Here is a 13,749-nt window from a genome sequence, read left to right as displayed (position 1 = left end):
GCACCCACATGGCAGCTAACAACTGTCTGTAACTCCAGTTCCAGGGGATCCAATGGCCTCTCTGTCCTCCTCAGGCATTGCATGACATGGGTGTACTTACCTACATGCAGGCATAACACTCATATACATAAAATAAAAAAATATTTTTTAAAAACAATATACTGGGACCCAAGTGATACATGCCTTTAATCCAGCACTCAGAAGGCAGAGGCAGGTGGATCTCTGTAAGTTTGAGGCCAGCTTGGTCTATGTAGCCAGTTCCAGGCCAACCACTGCTATATAATGAGAACCTGTCTCAAAAATTTTTTTAGAAAAATAAAAAGATACACTGTGGGCTGGAGAGATGGCTAGGCAGTTAAGAGAACTTGCTTTCAGAAGATGGAGTTTGTTTCCCAGCACCCATGTCAGTTCACAACCACCTGTAACTCTAGCTCTGGGGGAATCCAATGCCCTCTTTTGGCCTTCATAAGCACCTGCACACAATGTGATACACACACATACAAATACACATAAGTTAACATCTTAAAAATTCACTGGATGTGGGTAGATTGCTTGCCTAGCATGTGTGGAACCCTGGGTTCAATGTCTCATACTACAAACATAATACTCTAAAAATCTGCAAAGTGTAGCAAAGTCTACCGAAGAAAAACAAAAGCCAAAGTCACTAGAGGTGATTACTGCTAAGACGGTGATGTGTTTTCTGTTTTTTTTCTTTGTCTGCTTCTACAAATGAATGTTTCTACAACGTCCTGCCCATTTCAGAGCCTCTGTGTCTCTGCTACCCTCCTCTCAAGTTCATCAACCATTTCCTGAATTATTAAATATTTTTCAAAACTGGGATTTTTGGTTTTTATTCTCATTGGCTGCTGTTGTAGCCATGCGTTCGTCCACTGACCTACCTCCCTAACCCAAGGGGTCTGAACCCTGAATCTTTCCCCCTGTCATGACAGTCAGCTTCCATTCAGCAAATGTCTGTACATGCCTTTGGACCTGAGCTGGACATGATACAGTGTTGAGCAAAATAAGAGGTGGAATTTAGTGTGTCTCTCTTCAGAGACAGAAAGCCATAGACAGAGGGGAGGAAGATACAGTGCAAGTTTTAAAATGGATAAAGAAGTCAACTAGACTGTATCTTTGGTAAAATAGAAAAAGGACAGAACAACCGAAGGAGTATTGGCATAGGTGGGTAGAAACACCAGACTATAACTTGTGAGCCCACTGAGGCAGGTGGGGGGCACTATGGAGATGAGGGTTGCCAAGATTCCTGAACTGAGAAAGATTCAAACCTATTTTGGTTTTTATTTCTGAACCTAGAAGCTTTACATAATTGAGAAAACCTTCATTGTAAATTAGATGTCACAGTTACATTTTCATATTTCAAATATACTAGTTGGGTCAAGCATGGTGGTGAACACCTGTAATCCCAGCACTAGGGAAGAAGAGGTGGGGGTGTCATGAGTTCAAAGCCAGCCTCAGCCTCCTAACTAGTTTGAGGGCAACCTGAGCTACATGGGACCCTGTCTCAGACAAAACAAGACTCAAACTCACTGTCGGGTTCTTGATAGTTAATTATTAGGGTAGATCCTCTATTATGAGCCTCAAAGCCTTCCAGCCTCACTGTGGTATTCCTCGAATACCATGAACATGTCTTATTTTTCCCGTTTTGTTTTGTTTTTTTTTTTTTTTCTGGTTTACCTTGCTGAACATCTCTGTGCTCCTGAGGCTTTGGGTGAACTGGAATCCGGGCCGGAGAAAATGGGTGCTGCAGTACTGCACATTGCCTCACGGGGGCAGCAAAGGACCAGGAAGGAGGTAGGCTAGCTGGATTCCACTGGAGGGCTGAAGCCAACCTACAATAATCCGCAGGGAACCGAGGTTTTTGAATAGTTTTGAAACATTGTTGGAGCAGAAACAAGTGAGAAACGAGTAAGGGAATCACCGAGGTCAGTGTGGGAAATATCTTCAGAAGGAAACATTTCATAACAGACTTGGCCTGCATTTGTGCTTTTCTGTGTGGGAGCCAGTCACAGATGAAAATGAGCTCAACTGAATTGAGATTTTCTGTGAGTGTGAAACACACGCGGATTTACTTAGAACACACAAAAATGAGTATAAAATATCTCACGTACATTTTTCAACTGATTGCAAGGTCAAAAAGATGTTTTGGATATTTTAAAATATGAGTTGATTTTTTTATGTGTATGCATGTATTGCCTGCATGTAAGTCCACCCGTGTCATGCAGTGCCCAGGGAGGTCAGAAGAGGACATCAGATCCCTTGGAACTGGAATTACAGATGGTTGTTGGCTGCCATGTGGGTGCTAGGAACCAAACCCAGGTCTTCTGCAAGAGCAGCCGGTGCTCTTAACCACCGAGTCATCTCTCTAGTCCTGCTTTGGATATTTTGAGTTAAATAACTAAACAATCCTAATTTAACTTTTTAAATCATATTTATAAGGAAATTTGTTATTTTTAAATGTGGCTTTCATTATATTTCTCTTAGAAAAGCCTAGTTCTTTTAAAAATACACCAGTTCCTATCTCCTGAATGTATTTCTTGATTTAAAAATTACTTCTGAGGAGCTGCAGAGATGCTTGGTGATTAAGAGCACTTGCTGCTTAATCTTGAGGATCTGAGTTCAGAACCCAACACCTATATTGGGCTGCTCATAACCACCTGTTAACTTCAGCTCCAAGGGGTCTGTCACCTGCTTCTGGCCTACAAGGGTAACTGCACATACATGTGGACATATACAAACACAAATTTTAAAAATATTACTGAAAGAAATTTATATAAGCCATGGTTTTAGATGGTTATTTGGAATGGAAACGTGCCCTGGAATTATAGCATCGGTGTGGTTACTGTGTGCTAGTGCCCAATCTTTGAGTCATGTGACAGTTGATAAGAAAATGTTGTTCCTTGCCTTGAATAATATCTCTTTCCAGGAGTTTTAACGGGGGATTGAGTTTCCTCCTCCCTTAGAAGTCTAGTGAACAAGAGGGTGAACAGTCCTGATCATGACTTTTAAAATAAACAGAAATAATCTAATATGTGGTTTTTGCCAAGACATTGTATAAGATGGGAGTGAACTTCCGAATAGAGAGATTTGAATACCACAATGGATTCCTGAAGATGATACCAACCCTTACTTGAGGATTGTTCTGAGGTATGGCAGATATTAATTTTTAAGGATTTATTTTTATTTATGTGTACGTGTATCTTTGTGTGAATGTGTGCCATGTGTATGCAAGTGGAGGCCAGAAGATGGTGTTGGATCCCCTGGGGCTGGAGATACAGGTGGTTGTGAGCTGCCTGGGAAGCAAACTCAGGTCCTCTGGGAGGGCAGCAAGTATTCTTAACCCCATGAGCCATCTCTCCAGCCCCAGTGTTAAAAGAGCCTGGGAGACTTGAACTTGGTGCCTTTTGAAGGGATTATAGTTCTGGTTCTCAAACTTGGCTGTACACTATAGTCATCTGGGGGTCCTTTCACAAATCCCTGCAGCCCAGCCCACCCTGGATCAGTTAAGCCTTTGGTGACAAGAGTGAAACATTTGCCACCTACAACCACATTTGGTGAGGCGCTAATAGTCAAACTGGCTTCAAATTGCAACCTAGCCATTCTTCATCCTTCTGAGCAGGATATTTAACCTCTTTGAACTCTATTGCAGAAAGGGTACAATGGAGATTGTCACGAGGCTTAAATAAAGCAATGTTTGTAAACAAGAAGGCAGGCGTGAAGTGAATGCTCTCTCTCTCTCTCTCACACACACACACACACACACGAGAGAGAGAGAGAGAGAGAGAGAGAGAGAGAGAGAGAGAGAGAATCTCACTATGTAGCCCTGGCCAGTCTGAACCTCCCTATATACACCAGACTGCCCAGAGATCTGACTGCCTCTGCCTCCCAAGTAGAATTAAACGCATGCACCACCACATCAGGCAACTAACAGCTTTTTAATATTCCTTCCAGACAAATCCATTTCACAAGTATTGCTTTGTTTGCTGGCTTGCTTTCTGAGGTCCTGGGGCCTAGCCTAACAGTTTTCCTGCTTCTGCTGAGATTACAGGTGTGTGCCACCATGCCTAGCTACAAACATTAAGTATCTACTTTATCATGAGTATGACATAACACACCCAACGCACGCACTCACACCTGCCTCACCCCCCTTGACGTCTGGCTTCTTTCCTGTGCCTGTTTTCTTGCTCAGGTCGTGGTCAAGGGGCCATGCCTCATCCCTGCCGAGCCTCGACACCCAGCATCCAGCGCTGCGGGTTCGAAGCACTGTTGGGTACCAGTGTTGGAAGACTCGGTCCCGGCTCCCGTTTGCCACTCGTAGACTAACGGTGAGCAACCAGTGGGGCTCCCCTCTCCATGACATGAACATCCCAGGTCCCTGCACCGCGCATGCGAACCACTGGGAAATGGTAACCGCGCCGTGCGGCCACCAGGGAGCAGCAGATCGCGCTGCGCGCCCGGGACTGACGCTCCGCCCCGTGACCGTGACCGTGGCCGCCTCGGTGACCCCGGGCTGCTGCCGCCGCGATGGGGGAGGAGGCGTCGGGGGCGCCGCCCGAGCTGGTGCGCGAGGCGGAAGTCAGCCTGCTGGAGTGCAAGGTGTGTTTCGAGAGGTTCGGCCACCTGCAGCAGCGGCGCCCGCGCAACCTGCCCTGCGGCCACGTGGTCTGCCTGGCCTGCTTGGCCGCCCTGGCGCACCCGCGGACGCTGGCCCTCGAGTGTCCCTTCTGCCGCCGCGCCTGCCGGGCCTGCGACACCAGCGACTGCCTGCCGGTGCTGCACCTCCTGGAGCTCCTGGGCTCCACCCTCCGCGCAGCCCCCGCGGGCCCCTGCGCCGCCCGGGGCGCGTCCGGGGAGCTCACCTGCCAGCACGCCTTTGGGGGATGGGGGACCCTGGTGAACCCCACTGGGCTGGCTCTGTGCCCCAAGACAGGACGAGTCGTGGTGGTGCACGATGGTAAGAGGCGGGTCAAGATCTTTGACTCCGGGGGAGGAGGTGCCCACCAGTTTGCAGAGAAGGGCGACGCTGAGCACGACGTCAAGTACCCACTGGATGTAGCTGTCACCAACGACTGCCACGTGGTTGTTACCGACGCCGGCGACCGCTCCATCAAAGTATTTGATTTCTTCGGTCAGGTCAAGCTAGTGGTTGGAGAGCAGTTCTCCCTGCCTTGGGGTGTGGCAACCACTCCTCAGAACCAGGTCCTGGTGACTGACGCGGAGGCAGGGGCCTTGCACCTGCTGGAAATGGATTTCACGAACGGGGTCCTTCGGAGGACTGAGAAGTTGCACGCTTACCTGTGCAACCCCCGCGGGGTGGCCGTGTCTGGGCTCACCGGGGTCATCGCGGTCCTAGAGCACCTCTGGACACCGGGGACAGCGGGTAGCAACTCCAGGGTGAAGGTGTTTAACCCCGCCATGCAGCTAATTGGCCAGGTGGATAGCTTCGGACTGAACCTCTTCTTTCCTTCCAGAATAACTGCCTCGGCTGTGGCCTTTGATCACCAGGGAAACGTGATCATTGCGGACACCTCTGGTCCAGCTGTCCTATGTTTGGGGAAACCTGAAGAGTTCCCAGCACTGAAGCCCATGGTCACTCACGGTCTGTCCCACCCGGTGGCGCTAGCCTTCAGCAAGGAGAATGCCCTTCTTGTGCTGGATACAGCAACCCATTCTGTAAAAGTCTATAAAGTTGACTCGGGTGATGGAGGATGATGGGGCTCTTGTCTAGGAGATTTTGACCCGGGATAAGACATCACTCATACATCCAGACAGGGATAATAACTGCCTGGCAGAGTTATCAGATTTGGAGCGATTATTAACGACTAATAATTCTTCATTTATTGAATGCATGTTCCCCCGTTAGGAAATTTGCAAATCTTAGCTCATTTGATCCTTACCACCCAATGAGGTAATATCTATTATGAGTCCCATCTTAGAGATGCTAAAACCTCAGAGAACTGAAAATGACTTCCTCCGGTCATATTTATTTATTGTGACACTCGTAAATTGAACCCAGTTCTGGCTCCAACCCTCTTGCTCTTAAATGAGACCAGATGTGAAAAAGAAATGTGTCTTGTCATGTGTCCTCTCCTTACAAGTAGCTAATTAGTTAAATGCACAAAGAAAGGGATGTCCATGGAGGGTTTGGGAGAAAAAGGATTTTTGGTGTGGATGTCAGTTGCCTTCAGCTGGGAGCTCCTATGATGGCAAATTAGTTTCAGTTACTGTTGATCCTCAGTGATTTGAACTAGAAAAATAATTCACCTGTTTATTTAAAAGGTAAAAGTTGCCCGCTGTGGTGGTAAGTGCCTGCCATTCTGGCACCTCAGAGGTGGGGGTAGGAGGATCTGGAATTCAAGACCATCCTCCACTACATAGTAAGTTCAAGGCCAGCCTGGGATATGTGGACTATGTCTCAAAAAAAAAAAAAAAATAGAGGCTACTGTTTAGCATCTGAGTCTCCTTTCTGAGTACTCAGGATGTGCCTGAGTGGTGGGTTAAGAGAAGCTTCACAGCACTGCCTGCTTGTGTCAAGAGCAGACAAGATGCCTGTGGTATACTTATGCTAATCAGATGTCACCCCAGCACATTCATGGCAGAAATGATTTTGCTTGCCGTGTCGTAATCACTGCTACCCAAAGCACTCTGTGATGTTTGTGTATGTTTGTGTATGTGTGTGTGTGTGCAGTTTAAACTCATCCCATGTGATACAAACACCATATACTTAATAACACTTCCCTCCATCCTTCTAGACCACTGGCAAATACTTCTTGTACCAAAGCATAACCTCGACCAAGATAACAGCTCCTTAATGTCTCAAGTGCGGAAATGAGTAGGAGAAAATTTCAGATGAAGTGACTGAGTTTTAGGAAGTTATTTTGTTAAAAGCAAGTGCAAACACCTTAGAGTTTAGGGCCCTTGAAACACTACAGAATCACTGGACCTCTGAAGCAGTAGGAAAACATTTTTCCAGGGAGAAAATACTGCTTTTGAAAAGTGAGAGTTTGCTTTAGATAATAAATGATGCTTTGTCAACAAAATCGTATTCTTTTACACAAGGAGGCTGTTGTTGTTTTTGAGACAGGCTAGCCTCAGACTTGCTGTGTAGCTAAGGATAATCTTTAACTTTTGATCTTCCTGCCTCCCCTTCCCAAATGCTGAGATTACAGGCATATGCCACTATACCCAGGTTAGGCAGTGCTGGGGGTTGAACTGAGGGCTTTGTGCATGCAAGGCAAGCAGTCTACCAATGAACAGCATCCCCAGCCCTGGAAAGAGGTTTTTTAAAAAATATTTTATTTATTATTTTTACTTTATGTGTATGTGTGTATAGCCTGCCTGTAGGTAAATGCACCCATGTCCTGCAATGCCCGCAGAGAATGGAAGAGGCCATCGGATCCCTGGAACTGGAGTTACGGACTGTTGTTAGCTGCCATGTGGGTGCTGGGATTCCAACCCAGGTCTTCTGCAAGAACAGCCAGTGTTCTTAACCACTGAGCCATCTCTCCAGGCCCCTAGAGTTTTAATAGAGATCATGTACACACTGAAGACTGCCTCAAAATTATGAGTAAGATATGTTCCAAACTATTGTGAGTGTCTTTAGGAGCTAAAAATGAGAGCCTAGCTTCCATGCCAGTCCACAAAAGCCCGTGTTGCTTTAAAATTTGTATTACATTTATTTATTTGTTTAGCGTGTGCGTGTGTGTGTGTGAGCGTACATGCTATAGTATGTGTGTGGAAACCAGAAGACAACTTGTAGGAGTCAGTTCTTTCCTTCCACCATGTGGGTCCTGGAACTGAACTCAGGTTATCAGGTTTGGTGGCAAGTACCTTTACTTGCTGAGCCATCTTGTCTGCCCCCATGTTGTGCTTCGATTACATAATTTGGTACAATATGATTTGGGGAACTCTGAAGTACCACTATAGGAATTCCAGGGGCAGATCTTTTCGCCTCCATCCTAGTCTCTTTGACTGGGTGTGATGGCACATTCCCATAATCCCAGCACTCAATAGGCTGGGGCAAGAGGACCTTACGTTTGAGGCCAGTCTAGGTTAATAGTAAGACCCTGTCTCAAGAAGTCAACTAAATAAAACATCACCCTTAGACTGGTGGTTTCAACATGTTCTGAATGTGTAACAGCAAAGGGAGACGTGCACTCATTTGCAAATAGGGCAACTGTGGATTGAGCTTACAGTATTTCCCTTTAGAACCATGACATTTTAGTAATGTCAGTGTTCATTGAGTCTATTCAAAAGGTTTTCTCTTTGGAATTATCAGAGACATCTTTTACTCTAAATGAAAGGTATGTCTTTAACATTTTATTTATTACTTTTAGTTTTATGTGTATGAGTGTATTTGCATATATGTAAGTGCACCCTCATTGTACAACCATCAAATTGACTAGTGCCTTATCTAGACTTTTCCTGGGCCTCTACTAGGAGAGGTGTAGGCTCCACTGAAATGAGTTATATGAAGCTTTTAAGGAAGAAGCATTGTCCAACACACTCAGAAAATGAGCAAGAGGTAACAAGGAGGGAAAATTTAATATTCCTTATATGAGGTGGTGATTAATGCTCAATTGATTGTGAAATGCTGTGGTTCTAGAAGACTGTATAGAAAGTGTGATTGGGGGCTGGAGAGACGGGCCAGCGGTTAAGAACACCGACTGTTCTTGCAGAAGACCCGGGTTCAAATCCCAGTACCCACATGGCAGCTAACAACTGTCCATATCTCCAGTTCCAGGGGATCCGACAGTCTCTTCTGTCCTCTGCAGGCATTGCACAACACGGGTGCACTTACCTACATGCAGGCATAACACGCATACACATAAAATAAAAATAATAAAAAATTTTTTTAAAGTGTGATTGGTAAGCTAGCAAAACCAACCCCAACCACCACAGTGCACCACAGCCCCTTGCACAAGCCCTGCCAAGGAGCCAACCCTCAGCAGCCACATTTCTTACCCAAGAGCCCTCCAGTAATGTTGATTCGATGCCAGTACATACCTGGCCCAAGAGCTGCAACCCAGTACTGATACCTCACCATGTTTTTGTTGTGCTTTGTGAGACAAGGTCTCAGGTAGGCCAGGCTGGCCTCAAATTCACTATGTACTTGAGGATGACCTTGAACTTCTAATCCTTCTGCCTCTACCTCCCCAGTGCTGAGATTACAGGTCTGCTCCACCACACCTGGTTTATGTGGTGCTGGGGGCTTCATACATGCTAGGTAAGCACTCTACCAACTGACCCCCCACACACACCCCAGTGTTTTAATTAGACTAGAAATATAGCTAAAATTGGCCAGAGATGATCAGATATTTCCTTAAGGAGCAAGAGAATCCAGTTTGGGTTTTTTTTTTTCCTTTAAATTTTTATTTTAGAAATATGGAGTGAATGGGGCAGATGGCAGCCTGGGGGTGGGGTGCTGAAACACTCTGAGTGAAGGGGCACAGAGCCCCTGTGAGCAAGCCAAATCACACTTGGAAGAAGTTTCTAGGCGGAGAAAAGACACACAATGGAGGAACCAGTTAGGAATGCTGTGGCAGGCCCTCAAGATCGCTCAGCAGGTAAAGGGCTTGTCACCAAGCCTAATGACCAGCACTTGTTCTCCAGGAACCACATGATAGAAGGAAAGAACAAACTCCCATAGGTTGTCCTCTGACCTCCACATTTATGCTGTGGCATGTACATACACACAAAATGTGACAACAGTGTAGTGACTTATAGTCACGTCAACTCTACTATCTTGATCCCTGGCGCTGTCTACGCGCCACTCCACTTTTCCTCGCTACAAGGCCCATTGGTACTAATTTCTGTTCTTAGAATCCCAAGAACTCTTTCTTACATTCTGTGACTCCTTACATAGATACTCCACCTGACAGTAGGATAGCATCCTGAAAAACACATCAGTTGAAATGGAAAGTCAACAAAGCATCCAGTGCACCTGCCCCACCCCAGCTTACCCACCCAGAACACAAGGGGCTGTAGGCCTCTTCCCCTCACAGAACAGAACTGACTGGAAGCTGTGGTTCATTGCTTCTACTCAGTGTCAGAAGAGAATCCCACATCGCATGCATCTAGCTCAAGAAAAGATCAAATTTCAAAACCCAACCATACCTTCTTCTGAATGCCTGTCACTCCCACTCCAGGGGAAAGTAGAAAAATCATCAACAGAACCATCATGAGTCAGGTTGTCTGTATAAATAACACCTCCCTGACTTAGCTAACCTGCATGGGATTTCTGTTTTGTGCAAAGAAAGCACCTAGCAAAAGCCATACTTTTGAGACAGAGTCTTATTATGTATTAAACTCAGGCTGTCCTTAAACTTGTGATCCTCCCGTCCCTGCCTCCCAAGTGCTAGGATTACAAAAGTGATGCTATTTTGCGCATCTGTTTGGAGAAAATTGGACTTAAACCACTGGTTTTGATGCCATGAATAAGAAACTAAATCTATGGGAAACAACACCCTCCTAAGAACAAATCGGCTCCTAATCCGGTGGCCCTGAGACCAGGCACAAGTGGAGACTCCCATGGGCGGGCATCTGACTATTTAAGTTCTAAAGTAAAGAACATCTCATCCTCCTGCCTTGGCAAAGGTAAGCGTAGTGCTGAAAACATACTTGGTTGTGATCAGGAAGGCCAAGTTACATTTTAGAATACTTGGATAGAGTTCTTCCTCTAGTGCACTTTATGGAATCATGACAAGCACTGGAGAGATGTCTCAGAGGGCCTGAATTGAATTCCCAGCACCCAAGTCAGGTGACCCACAACCCCCTGTAATGCCAGCTCCAGGTATCTGACTCCTTCTTCTGACCTCCTCAGGAACCTGCACATGGCATCCGCTCATACAGACACACACACATAAATAAACATCTAAAAAAGCTGTAACAAGGCCAGTTGTAGTGTCACAACACTTGGGAGTCTGAGGCAAGAAAATCTTGGGTTTCAAGCTAACCTGGGCTTCATAGCAAAACCCTATCTCAAACAAACCGAAACAAACAAAATCATGACGAACTGAAATGTATTTAAGAGTTATGAAAAATCTACCAATTTTCTATTTTATTAGCCCTATCCAACTAGAATGTAGCTTCTAAGGCACATGTTTGTGTTATTCTGTTATATCTCTTGTGCCTGATGCACTGTAGGCATTCAAATATATTTATTGAATTATTGTGTTTCTCCCAAAGAAATTTTCTAGACTGTTTTCTATTCACTTATAAAAAGGGAATTGGTATAGGTAGTGGGGAACCTTGGAGAGGCTGGTCTAGAATTAATAGGATCTGTGGTGGTTTTGCTGAATGACTCAGAAATATGAAGGCATGGGTGGCTTTGGTAGCAGCCTGGGTTGGAGTTATGTGAAGAGCTTTGTGTTTACAGGCACCACATCTTCTATCTCCACCCAAGCACAGAGGATGTTGAAATACTGGGGTTGCCTGAGTTGCACATCTTTGGTCAAACCACAAAAAATAGAGGCAGTGCCACTGGTTTAGCTCTCCCATAACAGGGAGTGAGTCAATCAGCTCTGGAGCCAACAGAAGGCACTCAGTGCTCTTGGGTCACTTGCCTGGCACCTCGTATGAAACAGTGCTGAACCCACCTTTGGGTTGGTTTTGGCTAATGATAGGTGTACAAAATGGCTTCTGCCTTTCCCAGGAATGACCCACAAGGGAAGCCTGACCACAGGCATTTGCTGACCGACAAGCTGCACATATAATACATAGTGTGCCCATTACAGTAGTTGACGAGCAGCTCATATTTTATTGAAAAGATATTATAGGGGGCTAATCACCTGACCAAAGATTCTGGCCAACTCATTGGTTTGACACATAATGTCATAAAAGCTGCTACAATAAAAATACAAAGCCATGCATAAAATGATCAGGCGAAATTGTGCTTCAAGCCATTGAGTTTTAGGGATAGAAACTTAAACCATTCTGTTATAATGAACTCACCTTCCAACCCAGGCCTACAGAAGAAGAGGACTGGTTCAGGCAAGACAGTGAAAGGCAGAGTGAACCAGGATTAGGCTCTGCTTTGACCCATCTAGTGGAAGAGGATTTGAAAGTCAATGGGAGAGAGAGAGAGAGAGAGAGAGAGAGAGAGAGAGAGAGAGAAAGCGCTGTTCTTGATCTTTTACTTCTCAATTTCTCTGTTTCACAGCATCTGCTGGGATGTCTCACTGTTTCTCAAAAGCACATGAGTTTACATGCACATTGGCCCAAGAGAACACCGCTATTTCTGTACTGATCAGTTTGACCATCAGGAGGGCTTATGCTCTTCAGCAACGGCAGGTGCAAACCCTAATGAGCCCAGGGCCACATGGCTCAGTCCCCACAGGTGCCAGGCATCTTCATTCTATTTCAGGGTCATCAAATGTATTCCAGCAGTGCTGTCCTTGTTACCAAAAGGAGCCTGTGGCCCCAAGGAGTTCAGTTAAGGAACTTAACATGGCTAACATTTTCATATACTTGCATGACTTCAAAAAGCAATCCATGTATCCAATCTTCACAACATCTCTTGAAGAAGATAGGGCAGGTTTGCTCAAGTGGACTTTTTAGGTGAGGAAATGGGAGCTCACAGAGATGGTGTGACCTGTACTATATATGACATAGCTGAACCCTGGTATAATATATTGGGGGAGAACAGGTGTTTCACACACACACACACACACACACACACACACACACACACACACGCGCGCGCGCGCGCGCCAAGGTGATTCTCTGTTCAGCCAGGGTCAGATATGGCTGCTCTACAGAACTCACAGCTAACCTCCAAACTCCTTAGTGGTGTCATTTCCATCATATTTGCTGTTCACTTCAATTTATGGCAGCCCCAAGGATGTTCTTGGGGGTGAAAGAGTGCCACCCTTTGAAGAATTCAGAGCTTAAGCTCATAATAAGGATGGAGTCTATCCATTTCTGAGTGTCATGTGATCCACACAATGGTCCTTTCTTTGAGAAGCTGAGAGGCCACCAAATATGGAGGGAGACTTGTTTATGGGCTACTAGAGCTACAACAGGATCTTTGGCTAGTTCCTTTAAGTCAACTACTTTAAAAATATTCTATTTATTATTTTTACTTTTATGTGCATGAGTGTATTGCCTGCATGTATGTAAGTGCACTGGTGTCGTGCAATGCCTGTGGAAGTCAGAAGAGGGCTTTGGATTCCCCTGGAACTGGAGTTGTGGACTGTTTTAGCTGCCATGTGGGTCCTGGAAAATGAACCCAGGTCCCCTGCAAGAGCGGTCAGTGCTCTTAACCACTGAGCCATCTCTCCAGCCCCATCAACTACTTTTTTAATGAAATGAACTTGTTATTTTCAGAAATCCCAGTGCTCTGTAGCTCTCTACCCAGACTATTATGTACCCAGACTATTAGACTGAACTCAAGGTTGAGAGGGACTCATCAGGCAAATACCAAATTGTGGGTCAATAGAGACCACTATTTCCAAACACGGGGACCCAAAATTCTTTTCTATGTCTCCCTCTTGTCATGCACATGTATTAGGCAAGGTTCTCCAGAGGAATGGACCCAATAAAATGTATATAAAGTATAAGAGATTTGTAGATTGACTGACACCATAGGGCTTGAGTAGTCCAAAAAGGCATGCTGAAGAGGCCGATAACTGGGTGCTGCTTGGTCCATGAAGCCTCGGAAGTCCCAATCTGTCACTGAAGGCCTGTATGTTTTCTGGCCATGCTGGGCGGTGGAGGAATCTGGAGTCTGAC

The 13,749-nt window shown here is 45.6% G+C and overlaps 1 protein-coding gene across 1 annotated transcript; it reads left to right on the top strand.

Annotated features, from left to right (window-relative positions):
- Positions 1 to 4,489: 4,489 nt before the first annotated feature.
- Nhlrc1 (NHL repeat containing E3 ubiquitin protein ligase 1) lies at positions 4,490 to 6,405 on the top strand. The gene has a single exon (XM_008847066.2). The coding sequence runs from the start codon at positions 4,543 to 4,545 to the stop codon at positions 5,728 to 5,730; it is 1,188 nt and encodes a 395-aa protein (XP_008845288.1). The 5' UTR covers positions 4,490 to 4,542; the 3' UTR covers positions 5,731 to 6,405.
- The last annotated feature ends 7,344 nt before the right edge of the window (positions 6,406 to 13,749 follow it).

The sequence above is a fragment of the Nannospalax galili genome, unplaced genomic scaffold (assembly GCF_000622305.1).
Source record: "Nannospalax galili isolate Female #2095 unplaced genomic scaffold, S.galili_v1.0 scaffold923, whole genome shotgun sequence".
Lineage (NCBI taxonomy): Eukaryota > Metazoa > Chordata > Mammalia > Rodentia > Spalacidae > Nannospalax > Nannospalax galili.
This window is presented reverse-complemented; position numbering and strand designations above follow the sequence as displayed.

Excerpts from the sequence above, each read along its gene's own strand:
- Nhlrc1 (XM_008847066.2), top strand. The coding sequence starts at position 4,543 with ATGGGGGAGGAGGCGTCGGGGGCGCCGCCCGAGCTGGTGCGCGAGGCG.